Source organism: Cavia porcellus, unplaced genomic scaffold (genome assembly GCF_034190915.1).
Source record: "Cavia porcellus strain 051 isolate PalLab524CR breed Dunkin Hartley unplaced genomic scaffold, mCavPor4.1 scaffold_11, whole genome shotgun sequence".
NCBI lineage: Eukaryota > Metazoa > Chordata > Mammalia > Rodentia > Caviidae > Cavia > Cavia porcellus.
The window spans coordinates 81879474-81898330 of NW_026947494.1; the positions used below are offsets into that span (position 1 = coordinate 81879474).

At 36.8% G+C, this 18857-nt stretch overlaps 1 protein-coding gene and 1 non-coding gene across 9 annotated transcripts in view; one reads left to right on the forward strand and one right to left on the reverse strand.

Moving 5' to 3' along the window:
- Spidr (scaffold protein involved in DNA repair) overlaps positions 1-18857 on the reverse strand; it is a 398515-nt gene that overhangs the window by 261853 nt on the left and 117805 nt on the right. For all 8 annotated transcript variants that reach the window (XM_063258538.1, XM_063258540.1, XM_063258539.1 and 5 more), the window contains one exon: positions 17829-17929. In XM_063258538.1, coding sequence (XP_063114608.1) covers positions 17829-17929 — 101 coding nt within the window. The remainder of the gene's footprint in view (positions 1-17828; positions 17930-18857) is intronic.
- On the forward strand, positions 13451-13559 carry LOC111755688 (U6 spliceosomal RNA). The gene has a single exon (XR_002790235.1). It is a non-coding gene; the product is annotated as a U6 spliceosomal RNA (small nuclear RNA).

Genomic DNA, 18857 nt, shown 5'->3' on the forward strand with positions numbered 1-18857 from the left:
TGTAAGGTCATCACTGAACCTAATCATTGAATTTGATGTAGTTACTGTCTAATTTAGTTTGTGAGCGGAATCATGGAAATAAGTTCATGAGCCCAGGTACCACTGTATATTTATAATGAAATGTATCAAAGGTAAAAGTTTATAATTTATTGGGGGCCAGGGATTCAGCTTAGCAGCACAAGGGCCTACCTGACAAGCATAAGGTCTTGAGTTTGATCTCTGGCATCAAAAAAAATTATATATATATATATATATATATATATATATATATATATATATTCTATTATATATATATATAGAGAGAGAGAGTCCATTAAAACATGTAAATGAGAGTGTAAGTCTTGAAAAACAAGAGATTCATCTAATTGAAGAAAATCCAAACTTTATAAAAATGTTTAGAATTCTAAAAGAAAAATCTGTTGGGATAATCCCATTAACATATTAAATGAATATATGAATCTCTGGCTCTGGCTTTTTGTACTACTTCACTTTTGTCTTTTTTATGGTATATTTAGGCATCCTTTATCCCTCAACTTAAGAAAGAAAATTGAAAAGAACTTTCTACATAAGCTGTTTGGTGCTTACGTAGAAAAAAGACGCTCTTGTTTTTCCTCCCACTTTAGGAAGTCTGACACACATCTGACTTGGTAATTTTCATTTAGATTTCAAAGATGTTTCCCCTGCTCTCTGACTTACAGTTTGGTCAATTCACTGTAATAAGAAACCAGAATCACAATGCTTAGTGTTTTCTAGTGTACATTAGTATAAACAATTAAGAAGCCTATCTGCCACTTCCCTATCAAAATCATAAGATTATAGGACATTCAGTTTATAGTCTTCGTAGTCTTCAAAGCTACACCCTCTTCTACTCCAATCACTGCTGTCTTAAGAATGTGATATAGATCTACACTTAGGAAGGCTTTTTTCCAGAAGAAAACTCACATTGCATCAATACTTCTAATTTTGTTGATTCCTTAATCGGTTGCCTTCCTAACCCTCTTCAGCACAAACAGATCAACTAATGAAGGTCATCAGTAAATAAGATCATAGACATGAGAGAGTTCAAACCAGAGTTTATCTCTTATAGAGTATATATTCAACCTACAACTTCACCTGGAAAGTAAGAAAACAAATTGTTTTAAAGGATTATTTTGCACGGAAAATGATTCAATTCACACACTAAACCCTCAGCATGACACCTGCAGATAATAAATCTCCAAAGATGGCACAACAATGAGGAGAACACTGGAAGGAATAAGAGCACAAACAGAAGCTTTATTCTCTCAACTGTATCTTAGAAACTTATGGGCCATTTTAAAGATTGCCCAAATTTTCCCACCAAGATACAATATGCCAAAACTATTCAGTTGGGACTACCAGGACGACGCTGGAGCAGAAAGAAGCAGACAAAACAGCCTCTCTGAGAGTCACCATCCAAACACTGGAATACAGCACTTTAAAGAAGACAAGAACGAGGCAAGCAGCTTCCATGGCAGCTGGCAGTGCCTTCTCCTGAGATGGAATTCATCACACGAGACCAGCTGTGTAACCCTGAGGACATATGCTCATGGTGACAGTGACGGCTAGTGATCCAAGAGGGCTATGCAGAGATGCAGCAGTAGAAGGGAGCAATAGACAAGGAGGACTGCACTGGCTAGCGGTGAAGGCAGAGGACTTAGTCCTTCTGCAGGGAGAGGGTGACTAGCTGGGAGTCATTCTGGAGTTGGGCCAGATAAGCCCAGAACCCAGAACTGCTGCCAGCTTCATCTAGCAGTTACTAGTTGGGTGCAGACCCATGGAAACTGCTTGGACTGCAACAAGCCTCGTGAGTCTGGTCTCAGGGCAGGCCTGTGAAAGTTATCCACTACTCCACAATGAAGACACTGCTGGCTTGCTGGGATAGAGCAGCACCATTCATGGTTCTGTCTCCACAGCTTGTTTACCAGTGAAACCAGAGAGAATCCCAAAGTGGACTATTTGTTTTTCTTGTTCTTTTTCATTTTGGTTTGTTTGGCGGGGGGGCGGGGGAGGGTTTTTTTTGCTGTAAGTTTTTTCATTCTTTTCTCTTTGTCCTTGTTTGTGAGTATGAAAGTGGTTCCTCAGCTCCTGTGGGTGTGGTTCTACTCTGCTCTTCCTTTTACCTCTTCCATCTCTCTGTTCCTTCAGCCTTCTGCACCAGTTTCCCCAGGTTGATGTGAACTCCCTTTGTCCTCCAACCTCACTTCTAATTTCTTTCTCTTCACTTCTTTTCTTCTTAATACATTTTAAATTTTAATCCTTGAGGACAAAATTGACAGATTACAGACTTATATACTGCATATAATTATCTGGTTTGTTTTACATTTTGTCATGTGATTACAAATCTAGTTCTTAGAGTTAAAAGTTGCAAATTAAGGGTTAGCTCAGTTTGTTGTTTTATAGGCTATGTTTGATGCTATTGGTTCAACTATTGCCAAAATTGACGTAATTATTTTAAACAGCTGTTGGTTCTCATAATGTATGACTGAGATTAATTAAGGGTCACAGAAAATACATTGACACAGTGCCAAACAATCAGGGACTAGCAAGCAGCTCACAGCCACCTCAGGGAGAGAGCCACCAGCATCTCCTAAGATCCAAGCTATATTGGAACTTAGGAAGCTGGGAAATCAAGCAAGCAGCTTGCCTCCCTGGTAAGCATCTGTGGTGTGGAAGGCTGTAGAAGCACCAGAGGGAGAACCACCAGCATCTCCTGAGATCTGCGCCATGTTAGACTTAGGGCACTGGAAAACCAGGCAAGCAGCTCGCCTCCCTGGTGAGCAGCTGTGGTGTGGCAGCCTCCACTGCCCCAGAGGGAGAACCACCAGCATCTCCTGAGATCCGCACCATGTTGGAACTTACAGCACTGGGAAACCAGGCAAGCAGCTTGCCTCCCTGGTAAGCAGCTGCAGTGTGGCAGCCTCCACCCACCCCAGGGGGAGAACCACCAGCATCTCCTGAGATCCGCGCCATGTTGAAACTTATGGCACTGGGAAACCAGGCAAGCAGCTTGCCTTCCTGGTAAGTGGCTGTGGTGTGGCAAGCTGCAGCAGCTCCAGGGGAGAACCACCAGCATCTCCTAAGATCCGAGTCATGCTGGAACATAAAGCACTGGGAAACCAAGCAAGCAGCTTGCCTCCCTGTAAGTGGCTGTGGTGTGGCAGGCTGCAGCAGCTCAAGGGGGAAAACCATAAACGTCTCCTGAGATCCACACCATGTTGGAACTTAGGGCACTGGGAAACCAAACAACCAACTCACCTCCCTGGTAAGGGGCTGTGGTGTGGCAGGCTGTGGCCCCTCCAAAGGGAGAACCACCAGCATCTCCTGAGATCCGTGCCATGTTGGAACTTAGGACGCTGGGAAACCAAGGAAACAGCTTGCATCCCTGGTAAGTGGCTGTGGTGTGGCAGGCTGCAGCTGCCCCAGGGGGAGAACCACCAGCATCTCCTGAGATCCATGCCATGTTGGAACTTAAGGGTGCTGGGAAACCAGGCAAGCAGCTCACCTCCCTGGTAAGTGGCTATAGTGTGGCATGCTGTGGCCACCCCAGGGGGAGAACCACCAGTGTCTCCTGAGATCCGCACCATGTTGGAACTTAGGACACTGGGAAACCAATCAACCAGCCTGCCACCCTGTTAAGCAATAGTGAGCCTACCAGTACTGGGCTTAGAGTCAAACATCCCTCTTCCCCTGCCCCCCTTTTAGCAAATGGGAACCAGAGATCTGAGCATCTCTTGGGAGGTTGACCATATGAAATATAGCATATATAAGGGGGATTTCCTTCTGCCATCTTCTTGAAGGCAAATATTTTTACTACTATTTGCTTTATTCTGATTAATGGTACTGTTCTATTCAAGTTTGTTTTGATAAGTTCTATACTTCATTTTATTTTGCTATACATGATTGAAAGAACTACTATTATGAAGATAACAAGGTATACTATAATACTTATTATTGTTATCCCAATAACCTGATATGAAGTTCTATACCAATTTCACTATACTGTCTCAATTGGCTTTGTTCTGTTGTATTTTACTGCCTTCAAAATAATAAATAAACTTTTTTTTAAAAAAAGAATCAGGGTCTAGGACAAACAAGCAACAACTTCTCATCTCCAACAAACTGAAGAAGTAAGATCTTTCAACAGACACAAAACCCAAAAACTAGCTATACACAGAAGATACCTCAGAAAAATAATCATCACCTGAGGTTCCTAAATATTACCAAAAAAGCAACCACCATAGGCAACCTACAAGCATCACCCAAGGAATTAAGCTAAAAGAGACAGACAAAAAGAAAGACAGAAAGACAGAGAGATAGAGAGAAAATAATATGAGAAGACACGTAAGCAAAATGCAACCTCAAACACCCAGTTTGCCAAAAGCAAATAAAGCAGTCAATGAGGTGGAAAAATCGGAAAGCCCTCCACCAGGTCTCTGTGAAGTAGAAACAACAAAGAAATTGAATGAGGCTCTGGAAAAATGAAATCAGAAATAATCTCTCAGAGAACTACAGAGATTACCAAAATACACACCATGTTGAGGGACATTAGAGCAGACAGAGTTGAAAAAAAAAATAGACAAGCTTAAGCAAGCTATATAAGTGCAGCATAGGAAAGAAATAGAATCCATAAAGCAGATTCAAGCAGATGTCTAGTAGAATAAAAACTCCATTGAAAATCCATGAGAGCAGATTAGTCCAATGTGAGGACAAGATTTCAGATACTAAAGACAGGCTTGCAGTTAGCAACCAGGAAAAGAAAAATTTCTCAAAACTACCAAAAACCATGAGAAATCAATCCAACAGCTACTAGATGAGACAAAGAAGAATAATTTAAGATTAATTGGAGTCAATGAATAAGCAGGAGATACCACAAATGACATTAAAAAATGTTCAGACATCATGACAGAAAACTTTCCTGGTAGAGAAAAAGAATTTGACATACAAATAAATCAGGCATATAGAACTCCAATTAGCAATGATCAAAATAAAAGTCTCTAGCCAGACATATAATAGTAAAGATTGCAGAAATTCAGCCCAAGAATACAATCCTAAAAGCTGTTGAGAAAAGAAATAAATCACCTGTAAAGGAAGCCCATCAGAATTAGCAGTTGACTTCTCAGCACAAACTCTCAAGTCAAGGACAGCTTGGAGTGAAATACTCTAAGTTCTAAAAGAATACTTTCAACCCAGATTGATGTATCCTGCAAAACTATCTTTCAAAACTGATGGAGAAATAAGATACTTCCATGACAAAGAACATCTGAGGAAATTTAAAACCATCAAACCAGCACCTCAAAATATTCCAAAAGACATTCTAGAAAGAGAAGGACTACAGCTTAAAGAACCCAAACAGAAGAAATCTGACAGGGAAGGCAAACAATTAGAGGGAGAGGAAAAAAGGTGAGAAGCCAACAACAGGAAAATAGCATGATATGGTTAAGTCAATACATATCAGTTAATGATCTCAATTCACCAGCCAAGAGACACGGACTGGCAGAATGGGTCAAGAAGCAAAATCCAACAACATGCTGCACACAAGAAACACATTTAATTCAAAAAGAAATTCATAGACTGAAAGTCAAAGGATGGAAAACAATACTCTATGCAACAGGAACCTAAGAAAAAGCAGGAGTAACTATTCTATTTACAAAACAAAATGTATTCCAAACCAAGAATGATTAAGAGAGATAAAGAAAGTCACTACATCCTGGTTAAAGGAATATTTCAAGACGAAGACACAACAATCATAAATATATATGTAACAAATACAAGTGCACCCAACTATATAAAACAATTTATTAACAGACTTCGAAAATCAAATGAACCTGAACTCAATTGCACTGGGAGACCTCAATATCCCACTGTAGCAAAAAGATGAAATCAACTAGGCAAAAAGTCAATAATGAAACACTAGAAGTAAATAAAAATTTTGTATCAAACAAATGGATCTAGTAGATGTATATAGAGTGTTTCACCTCACAATATCAGAATACACATTCTTCACAGCTAAACAAGGGAAATTCTCCAAAATAGACTAGCCCACAGAACATGCTTAAGAAAATGCAAAGGAATTGAAATTATCCCATGCATACTATCAGACCACAGTACAATGAAATTGGAAATCCATGCCGAAGGGAACCACAAAGCTTCATAAACACATGGAAATTAAATAGTATCTTACTGAACAACCAATGGGTCACAGATGAAATTGAAGAAGAAATTAGACAATTTTTACAGTTGAATGATAATGACAACACAAAATACTGGAACTTGTGGGACACAAAGCAGTCATAAAAGGGAAACTTACAGCAGTAAATATCCAAATCAGGAAAACAGAGCAAGTGAATATAAACAACTTTAATGTTGAACTTCAAACTTTTAGAAAAAAAAGAGCAAGCTAAACCAAAAGCTTGTACAGGGAGTAAATTATAAAGATCAGAGCAGAAATTAACACACTAGACACTAAAAAACAATACAAAGAATCAACAAATCAAAGAGTTGGTTCTTTGATAGATTAAATAAAATTGACAAACCCTTAGGCAACCTTATCAAAAAGAAAGAAAGGACTCAGATCCATGCAATTAGGGATGAAAAGGGCAAAATCACAATAGATCCTACAGAAATCTGGAAAATCATCCATACCTACTTTGAAAAGCTGTATCTAACAAAATGGAAAATACAGAAGAAATGGACAGATTCCAAGATACATATGAATTACCAATGCTGAATCAAGAAGATATAAAAATCCTAAATAACCTCATATCAATAAATGAAATTCAAGATGTAATTAAACACCTATCAACAAAGAAAAGCTCAGGCCCTGACGGATTCACTGCTGAATTCTGTAAGAAATTTAAAAAGAGGATTGGAAGGCTTGCTTTCTGCAGGCAGGCAGCATGAGCAGAGAGAACCAGCCAGACCCACCTCCAACTGCTAACTGCTGCCATTGAAATACTTGTTTCCTGCAGGTAGCCAGGGCAGGTCGAGAGACCCAGACAGATCCATCTCTACTTGCCAGCTGCCACCATCAGAAAGCTGCTTCCTGCGGGCAGCCAGTGCGGACAAAGAGAACCAGCCAGATATGCCTCTGCCAACCGGCTGCCACCAACAGAAGGCTTGCTTCCTACAGACAGCCAGCAAGAGCAGGAACACACAGCCAGGTAAGCCCCGTGCACCCACAGGCCACTATTGGAGGCCCTTGCTTCCTTCAGGCAGCCATCATCCACTGGGAAAATCAAACACATTCCTGTGTGACTGCCACCATCACAGGAGTCCCAGTGCAGACACTCAGGCTGAGAGACACAGTCCATCAGGACACACACTTTGTCATCAGGGAAGACCCAGTGTGGCTGCACAGGTCTGGAGAAGCCTACCCCCAAGGCCTGCTACCTCCGTGTAAACCTAGGTTCAGGAGAACCCCGGTGCCTTTCTCATTCCCCTAACCCAAGGAGGGACAGCCAAGATGAGAAGTGCCTGGAAGGAACCCAGGAGAATGTCAAGACGAAGGGGCCAGAGGCAATCTGAGACCTCCAGCCTACACAAAACAAGTCTGGGAGACACAGTCATGATAGAAAATGGAAATTACCTAACTGAAATCTCTGAGAGGACAGCAACTAAAGTAAAGAAACATCATGAGACTGTAAAAGTAATCAAATCAGAAATACTGTCTCAAGTAAAAAAACATAATGAAAGAAATGCTCAATATATCTAAAGAAGACTTAGAGATTTTTTTTTAAAAAAAGAAAAGCTAGGAAAATGATGGAAACCTTGAAAGGAATTACAATGCATGAAACAGATTCAAAGAGATATCCAGGAAATTAAAAAGTTGATCAAAAGCTTGCAAAACTGCTTGAACGAGACTGAAAATACACTTTCAGACCTTGTAGACAGGATTGCACCTAGCAATCATGAAAGATCTCTTAAAAATAACAAGGAATCAGGAAATAATTCAACAGCTACAAAATGATGCAAAGAGAAATAATTTAACAGAGATAGGTATCAATGAAAAAATAGGGATCAACACAAATAAAATAAAAAGGTTATTTACAGAGCAATAGCAGGAAATTTCCCAAACATGGGAAAAGGATCTGACTACTGATAAGTGAGGCATACAGAACTACAAGTAGCCACACCCAAGGTAAATCTACACCCAGACATATCATAATCAAGATCCCAGAAATTCAGCACAAAAACATAATATTAAAAGCTGTTAGAGGAAAAAAAAAAAAACATCACCTATAAAGGAAAATCAATCAGAATCACAGCAAACTTCTCAATACAAGTCATCAACTCAAGAGACTGGGGTGAAGTATTTCAAATCCTGAAAGAAAATAACTTCCAACCCAGATTGATGTACCCTGAAAAACTATCTTTCAAAGTTTATGGAAACATAAGATACTTCATGATAAAGAACAACTGAAGGAATTCATGATCGTCAAACCAACCTTAGATAAAATGCTAAAGGAAATTCTAGAGAGAAAAGATGACCATGGTTCTAGAACAGCAGCAAAGGAGGATTGCCAAACAGGACAAGTAATTGAATGAAGGAGAAAAGTGAAGGGCCAACAGCAGGAGGATAGCATGGCACAAACATACCAATGTATGCTGGTTGTAAGCATTAATGTAGATGACCTCAGTTCAGCAATCAAAAGAAACACAGGGAGAGTGGATCCAGAAACAAGATCCATCAATATACTGTATACAAGAAACACATTTAACAGGAGAGGAAACTCAGACTGAAAATCAAAGGAGAGAAAACAATTGCTCCATGTGACAGGAGACCAGAAAAAAACATGAGTAACTTGCCCATCCACCACAGAATGGATAAGAATGATATGGTATTTTCATACAATGGAAAGGTACCCAGCTATTAAAAAAAGGATAATCTTAAGGCTCTTGTAGTTAAATGGATGCAACTGGAGATCAAGTTCATGGGTGAAACAGTTTAAATTCACATTGGTGAACCCTAGCATAAAAAACCAGAAGGGATTAATGGGATCCAAAAAGCATTATAATAGGAGAGGAAATACCTCACAGGAGAAGGTGGTAACCACTGTTAATTTCTTATTGTCTTGAACTCTTGTATTGTTCTCACAATTTTGTTAGGTTTGGTTATGTTCTGTCTTCTTTTGTTGGATTTTACTGTGTGTGATGGCATGGGCAGCTATTTTGAACATAATGGGATGTGTTATGCTAATTATTGTTGGTTTCCTATTCATCCTATCATGTTTTCAAGTCCTGTAATGATTAACTGGTTTTATTCTATTTTGTTTTGTTTGGTTTTATTATGTGTGATGATATAAACAGCTATTTTGAAGAAAATAAGACATTATGGTAGCCATTGTTGATTTCTTATCATCTTGCTTTGAAGTCTTATAGTGCTTTTATATTTTGTTTTGATTGGTTTTTTGTCATGTTTCATTTGATTTTATTATGTGTGATACTATATACCACTGTCTTGAAGAAAATGAAACATTATAGAAACCATTGTTCATTTCCTGTTACCTGGTTTTGAAATCCCATAATGCTTTCATTCTTTTGTTTTGATTGGTTTTAGTCTGTTTTCTATTATTTGATTTCATTATGTGTGAAGGTATGGACAGTTATTTTGAAGAAAACAAGAGACATTATGGTAGCCACTATTGATTTCCTGTTGTCTTGTTTTGAACTCCTGTGTTGCTTATATTGTTCTGTTCTGATTTGTTTTACTCTCTTTACTATAAATTTTTTTTTAATTTACAGGAGATCTAATACCACTACTTCTCAAACTTCTAGTGAAATTGAACAGGAAGCAATACTTCCCAATTCATTCCTAGAAGCAAGTGTTACCCAGATGCCAAAACCAGAGATGGACCCAACTAAAGAGAATTAAAGGCCAATTTCCCTAACGAACATTGATGAAATAATCCTCAGTAAGATCCTGGAAAATAGACTGCAGCAAATCATCAAGAAGATTCTACACCATGATCAAGTGGGATTTATCCCAGGGATGCAGTGATAGTTCAACATACATTAATTCATAAATGCAATAAATCATGTTAACAGAAACCAAGGACAAAAATCATATGAGCATCTCAATAGACATAGAAAAAGCTTTTGACAAAGTCCAGCATTCATTCATGATAAAAACCCTACAAAAATTGTAATAGATGGTGTTTATATCAATCTGATAAAAGCCATCTATGACAAACCAACAGCCAACATCACACTAACTGGACAAAAACTGAAAGCTTTCATTATAAAATCAAGAACAAGACAAAGATGTCTACTGTAAATCCACTCTTATTCAACATAGTCCTGAAAATGTTCAACATCACCAGTCATTTGAGTGATGTAAATTTAAAAAACACTGAGATTCTACCTCTCTCCAGAAAGATTGGCTACTATCAAGAAATCTAGCAATAACGAATACTAGAGACAAAAAAGGAACTCTTCTCCACTGTTGGTAGAAATGCAGACTGATGCAACCACTGTGAAAATTACTATGCAGATTCCTCAAAAACTTAGGACTGAGGGCCAGGGATTTAGCTCAGTGGCATAAGAGCCTGCTTGGCAAACACAAGGTTATGAGTTCTATCCCTGGTACAAAAAAAAAATGAAAAACTAGGACTAGAGGTCCCGCTCAACCCAGTTATTCCCCTTCTGGGTATCTTCCCAAAAGATTTTAAAACATGATACCACAGTAATGCATATGCCCATGTTTGTAGCAGCACAGTTTATAATAGTCATATCTTGGAAACAACCTAAATAAATGCCCATCAACTGAGGAATGGGTAAAAATGATGTGTAGGCCATTTCCAGACTGTGGGGGAAGAGAATAAGAATTCACCAAGAAGCAAGCCTTCCCTGTGAACCAGTGCCAGACCCCGGCTTGTTCCAGCATAGAGGCATGAAAACAAGAGAAGCCAACCCTCCCACATTCCACACTTCACACCCCACCCCATAAGCAAAGGCTGATCTACAGAAACACAGGCTGAGATGATAACTATTCAGGTGAGATGCAATTTGATGATTGTGGTATTTGGTGTTTCACTGACTTTGCACATCTAGAGTTGGCGGTCTGAACATCTATTCAGAGGACAGCAGTATACAGTGTGGTATCCATGGGGGATCGCCTGTAGAAGGTGGTGGCCACTGTTAATTTCCTATTAACTTGTTTTGAAATCTTGTATCACTTTCATTGTTTTGTTGGGTTAGGTTATATTCTGTTTTATTTTGTTTGATTTTGTTATATCCAATGGCAGGGGCAATTATTTCAAAGATAGCAAGATATATTATGGTAGCCATTTTGGATTTACTATTATCTTGTTTGGATGTCCTTTACTGCATTCATTATTTTGTTTTTATTGGTTCTGTTCTGTTTTCTTTGATTTTTACTATGTCTGAAGGTATCTGCAGCTATTTTGAGGATAACCAGAGGCATTATGGTAACCACTATTGATTTTGTATTGTTTTGAAGTTCAGTGCCACACTAGTCTGTTTTGTTTGGTTTTATTCTGTTTTTGTTATGCTTGCTTTTATTCTCTTTTTAAAACATGTGGTATTTTTATACAATGGAGAACTACTCAGCCACCAAGAAGGATAAACTGGACACTTACAGGTAAATGGATGCAACTTGAGAACATACTCAGTAAAGTAAATAAGACTTCATGTGTAAATATTGTCATTTTTCAGGATGTGAGAAGCTGAAAGAAAAAACACGTATATGTATATGCATATATATATATAAAAGAAGTTATACTACTGATTTCTTTGAGTTCACTGAAGAAAAAGATTTGTGCTGGTATTATTTAGACAATTTAACGCAAATGTCTCATGCTCTGGGTGAATCATTTGGGGATGACAGTGCCCAATGTATGTACCATTGTTGCCCTCTGAGTGACACGTTTTGGAATTTTGTTGTAGTTTTCTTCTTCTTTTTTTTTTTTCTTTTTATCCTTGAAATAAAATGCATTTGGAAAAATAAAACATAAAAAAATAAACAGAGCAGAAAGACAGGGAACCAACAACAGGAAAATAACATCAAAAAGATAAGCCAATACATATGAGTGATAATGATCAAATGGTCTCAACTCCCCAATCAAAAGTAACAGACTGGCAGAATAGAACAAGAAGGAAGATTCAAAAATACACAGCATTCAAGAAATACATTTAACTCAAAAAGAAATTCACAGACTAAAAGTCCAAGGATAAAAAGCAATAGTCCATGCAACAGGATCCCAGAAAAAAGCAGAGGTCACCATTCTATTTGCAGACAATGGGAACTTCAAGCCAAGACTGATCAAAAGAGACAAAGTCACTCCAAACTTGCTAAGTGAAAAATCCAAGAAGAGATAACAATCATAAATACATATGCACCAAATATCAGTGTACCCAACTACATAAAACAAATATTAACAGACATGAAAAATCAAGAGTACTAACACAATTGTAATGGGGAATCTTAATACCTGATTCTCACAATTAGATAGATCAACTACACAAAAAATCAATAAATATGAGAAATGAAATCATGTCCACAAAGTGTTCCACTCAACAGCAGTACACACATTCTTCTCAACTGCACAAGGGACATTGTCCAAAACAGACCACATATTATCCCATAATCCATGCTTAAGTAAATACAAAGGAAATGAAAACATCCCATGCATATTATCTGACCACAGTGCAGTGAAATTGGCAATCAACAGCAAAAGAAACCATAAAACCTACACAAACATATGGAAATTAAACACTCTCCTGAACATCTAATAGGTCACAGAGGAAATTAAAGAAAAAATGAAACAGTATCTACAATTAAATGATAATGCCAATACAAATACTGTATAACTTATGGAATGCTACGGTAGCAGTCCCACAAGAGTAATTTATAGTGACAAATTCTCACACCAGAAAAACAGAGTGAGTTCAAATAAATAACCTAATGTTAAACTTCAAACTTCTAGCAAAAATAGAACAAGTCAAACCCAAAGTTCATTTGAGAAAGTAAATTATAAAGAACAGAAATTAATGCAACTGAGACTAAGAAAACAACACAAAGACTTGATGAATCAGAGTTGGTTCTTTGAAAGATTAAATCAAATCAATAAACTCCAGCCTCATCAAAGAGGAAAGAAAAGATTCAAATTTAAGCAATTAGGAATGAAAAGGGGGAAATCACAATGGAACCTGCAGAAATCCAGATCACCAATACCTACTTTGAGAATCTGTACTCTAATAATATGAAAAACAGACAAAATGGACAGATTCCTAGACATATACAAACTGCCAAAACTAAATCAAGAAAATACAAAAATTCTAAATAACCCAGTATCAATGAAATTAAAAATCAGTGAATGAAATTGAGAATGTAATTAAAAAGTTACCAACACAGAAAAGCCCGGGGTCCTGATAGATTCACTGTTGAATTCTGTAAGAAATTTAGAGAACTATGCTTGCTTCGGCAGCACATATACTAAAATTGGAACGATACAGAGAAGACTGGCATATGGCCCCTGCGCAAGAGTGACACGCAAATTCATGAAGCGTTCCATATTTTCGATTCCCCATTATATAGTTTTAAAGCTTTATAATGTTTGCATTCATTAGCTGGAATGATTTTATCCTGGTTTGTTTGATTTTATTATCTGTGAATATATGAACAGCTATTTTGAAGAAAACAGGACATTATGAGAGCCAGTGCTGATTTAATATCATCTTACTCTGAAATCCTACCATGCTTTTGTTCTTCTGTTTCCATTGGATCTATCATATTGTATCATATTGGATTTTATTATGTGTGATAGTATAAACAAATTTTCTATGGAAAATGAGATAATATAGTAGCCATTGTTTGTACTCTGTTAATTGGTTCTGAATGTCCTGTAAAACTTTCATTCACTTGAGTGGTTTTAGACTATTATGTTATGTTTGATACTATTGTATATGAAGTTATGCTCAACTATTTCAAAGAAAGAGACATTATGGTAGTTACTGTTAATTACGCGTTGTCTTGTGGTAAAATACTGTGTTGCTTACAAAAAAAAAATTTAGAGAACTAATGCCACTAATACTGAAACTCTTGTGTTTTGTTTTATTGTCTTTGGAACTGGAAATCAAACTCAGGACCTCATGTTTGCCAGGCAGTGGCCTTATCACAGTGCTACATCCCCATCCCTCAAACTCTTTAATGAAATTAAAGGGAAGCAATACTTCCAAAATCATTCCTAGAAGTATTACCTTGATACTAAAACCAGAGAAAGACTCAACTAAAAAAGAAAATTACAGGCCAATCTCTCTAATGCATAAAGATGCAAAAATCCTCAATAAGATACTGGCAAACAAAATGCACCAAATCATCAAGAATGTTATATACCATGACCAAGAATGATTCATCCAGGGATGTAGGGATGATTCATTCTATATAAATAATAACAAATAAATGTAATATACCATATAAACAGAAGCAAGGAAAAAAATCACATGATCATCTCAATAGGTACATTTGACAAAATCTAAAATCCATCCACAATTTTTTTTTTTTTGGTCTTTTTCATTTTTATCGGTACTGGGGATCGAACTCACGACCGCCTGCTTGCAAGGCAGGTGCTTATGCAGCTGAACTAAACCTCCAGCCCCCATCCACGATTTTTTTAAAAACCCCAAAGAAAACAGGAATAGATTTTTATCTTGACCTGATAAAAAAAAATCTATGACCAACCCACAGTCAATGGCAAGAAGTTGAAAGCTTTTCCTCTAAAATCAGGAACAAGCCAAACATGTCTATTACCACCACTGCTGTTCAATATAATTTTCAAAATAATTGCTAGAGCTGGGTGTGGTAGTACATGCTTGTAATCCCAGAATTCAGGAGGCTGCAGCAGGAGCACTGCTACAAGTTCAAGGTCAGTCTGGGTTACACAGTGAGTTCAAGGCCAGTTTGAACTATAAAGTGAGCTCCTATCTCAAAAAACCAAACAAATAAAACTTGCTAGAGCAATTAAACAAGAAAAAGAAATCAAAGGGATATGCATAAGAAAGGAAGAAGTATAATTATCATTATTTGCAGATGACATGATCTTCTATATAGAAGACAATAAAAACTTCACCAAATGACTCCTAGAATTAATAACCAAATTCAATAGTATATCTGAATTCTTATGGCTTATATCTAGACAGCCCTGCAAAACCTCATGTACTCATAAGTGCAACTTTTGAGAACGGACTGGATCATAGGTATATGACACTGCATCATGAGTGCATTGTACTAGATAAGTCCACTAACTGATTTAGTGTAATTCTGGGTATGAATGACGGACTTCTGGAAGAGGAAAGACACACTTTGGGTGTGGGTAGCAACCAAGATTTGTAGCCTGGATGAAACAGAAAGGTAAAGAAGGAAGGTTGGCTGCTCCTACCCGCCATACCATGAACTGTTTTTCTTCTCCTATGACCCTCTCCCATGCCCCTCTCCAATGCTGCCCTGTCTTAGAACCAGCCAATTACAGTCTGCAACTTCTACAAACTGTGACCTAAAATAACTTTCCTCCTTTAACTTGAGAGTGTCAGGTATTTTTTTCCAGCAAGGAGAAAGTAAGACAAGGACACAAAATCAACACTCAAAAATTAATAGTTACTCTATTTCAATAATAAATTCATCAAGAAAGAAACTAGGGAAACAGTATCTTTCATAATAGCATGAAAAACTGAAATACTTAGGAATTAACCTAATCAAGGAAGTGAAAGATCTCTACAATGAAAACTACAGTACTCTAAAAAAGGAAATCAAAGAGGATCAAAAAATGGAAAGATACTTTTGTTTCTGGATAGGCAGAACAATATAGTCAAAATGGCCCTACACCTAAAACTATTAAAAAACACCTAACGCAATCTCAATCAAAATATCAATAGCATTCCTTACAAAACTAGAGAAAACAATCCTAAAATTCATATGGAACCAGAAGAAACCTAGAATAGCAAAAGCAATTCTGGGTAATAAGGGCAAGGCAGAGGGTGTCAGAGTCCTAGACTTCAAGTTACACACTGATTACAACTTATTTGTAACTTAAAAATATACAATGATTTAAAAACAGCATGATATTGGCAAAAACAAAAACAAAAAACAACTTATGGATCAATGGAGCAAAACATAGGATGCAGAAACAATTCTATTTACGCTGTTACATTATCTTCAACAAAGGGGCCAAATACTTTCATTAGAAGAAAGACACCTTCTTTAATACACATTGTTGGGAAAACTGGCCATATACATGCCAAAGATTGAGCCTACATCCATCCCTCTCATCATGTTTTACACTAAAATCAAAATGGATCAAAGAGCTGAACATTAAAACAGAAACATTCAATCTGCTAGAAGATAAAACAGTTAAACACCTGAAGACATAGGTGTAGGAAAAGACTTTCTGGACAGAACTCTGGTTGCATAGGAAATAAAACCAAGAATCAACAAAAAGGATCAAAGCAAATTTTTAAAACTTTTGCACACCAAAGGAAACAGTGGCATAGCTAGTTTGTGCCACTCAGGTGGTTCTTCAGTTTGTCACCCTCCAATACCACCTTGCCACCCTCCTTGAATATGTTAATCTATTAAAATACTAACCCAAAAATGTGTTACATAAGGCAGACTCCCCCTCTCACCCACCCCAACTATGCCACTAAAAGGAAAACCACCAACAGAGTGAAAAGACAATCTACAGGGTGGGAAAAAAATTTTGCCAGCTATTTCTCAACGAACTAATAATCTAGAAAACATAAAAAATTTTTAAAAACTAGACACCCCACCCCAAATTAAACACCTGATCTAAAAACGGGCATCTGAAATGCATAAACACTTCTCAGATGAAGAAGTACAAACAGAAAATGAACACATGAAAAACATGTTCAACATTGCTGGCCACTCTCACTCCAGAAAGAATGGCTATCATGAAGAAATAATCAACCAGTAACAAATGTGGGTGAGGCATAGGAAAAAAGGAACCGCTCTCCATCTTGGTGGGAAATGTAAACTGGTATAACCGCTATGGAAATCAGTATGGAGTCTCAAAAACCAAAAATAGACATTCCATTTGACTCAGAGCTATTCCTTTTCTAAGTATCCTCCCCCAAAAGTTAAAGAGATCATACCACAATGATACATGCATACCCATGTTTATAGCAACACAATTTATAATAGCTAAATCTTCGAAGCAACCTATATGTACACAGAATAGCTTACACGATAAGCTTCAGTCATTTGTAAGAAAATGGATACACCTTGAGAACTTAATGTTAAGTGAAATAAATCAGACACACAAAATTAAGTATCACCAAGTTTCTCATATAAGAAACTGAATATATAATTCAAGTACAAAATGAAAAACAGAAAATCGGGGAAAAAAATTTAATAGGAAGACAATGAGAGATAGAGAAAGTTACTATAATCCAGCATGGACAGTGTACCTAAAAGTATTCCTTGATTCAGAATAATTGTCTTACATGTTTTACATGTTTTTGGTGTATTAGTCTGCTTGTTAATCTCTGTATGTAATAACCTGACAAATGCTCGCAAAAAGGGTAAGGGAGATTGAGATGTGTTATGTACATGTACCCATTCCCCCACAATGAATGTGGTTTATTTACTGCAAATATGTAATAATAAAAATTAAAAATTATAAACATTAATTGTATACCATTTTCAATATGTCAGAAAATCTTGGGGAAAGCTTTTTAAAGTCAAAAAAGAATAGTGATAAGCTTCATATATTCTAATATAAAATTTTTTAATTAAAATGTATTTAAACTATTATCTCAGATGCCTATATAAGCCTTACCTGAAAGAGTCTTTTGATATGATACACACTGATGTCTCCACAAAGAAACAGCAGATCTCTCTCGATTCTGTAGTCCATTTAGTCTTTCTGCTAGCCCGCCTCTGTTTAATGAATTATAATGTATTAAAGTTTAGTTAGAAAAAGCTTTACAATAGCTAGAATTTATATTTTATAGTCTATAATCAGAGACTATAATCTATAAAACACGCAAAATTTTAATGTATTTTTTTATACTACAATCTCTTCCAAAAAGCCATACTCGCTAGGTCAGTTTTTAGTTTTCTTGGAAGCTCTATGTCCTGATTCTTAGAAGTATGAGGCAATATTATCTCCTAAGAATACAGTATCATATTCTTAAAAATATGAAGTTAAGTATGAGTTAAGCTTCTATTCTTAGTTCATTTATTCATTCCATAAATATGCAGCTTACTGCTATCAGCTATATACTGGCACTTAACATTTAGCTAATTAACAGGACACAATGATAATTTTGCACCAAGCTATAGAGAAAACTCACAATGGATTCAGCAGATAGAGGCAAACAGATAAATGTAAAGTGGGTTCAGAGTTCCAGACAAAAATAATCTTGCCATATCTCAGCCCAATTTATAAGACCTAAATCTTGGAAATGGCCTATATACACATCAACAAATGAATGGATAAAGAAAATGTGGTATTTGTACACAATGGATCACTTCTTGGCCTTTTGGCTAAGATCAATTGTATACACAGTGTAGTACCATTCTGCCATAAAAAAGGATAAACTTGCGGCATTCATAGTTAAATAAATGCATTTTGAAACCATAATACTAAGTGAAATAAATCAGAAACATGGGCTTAAATATCACATGATTTCTCTTAATGAGAAATCCAAAATATAAATAAAGAGCAAAATAGGGAGATCTCTATCAAATGAAGAAGGGAACAAAAGATAGGAAAGATGAAAAAGTGAGAGAGGAAAGAAGGGAAGGAAAAAGAAAAATTAAAGAAAATGAAATGGAAATTGAGCTTTTTTCAGTGGGAAGGAGA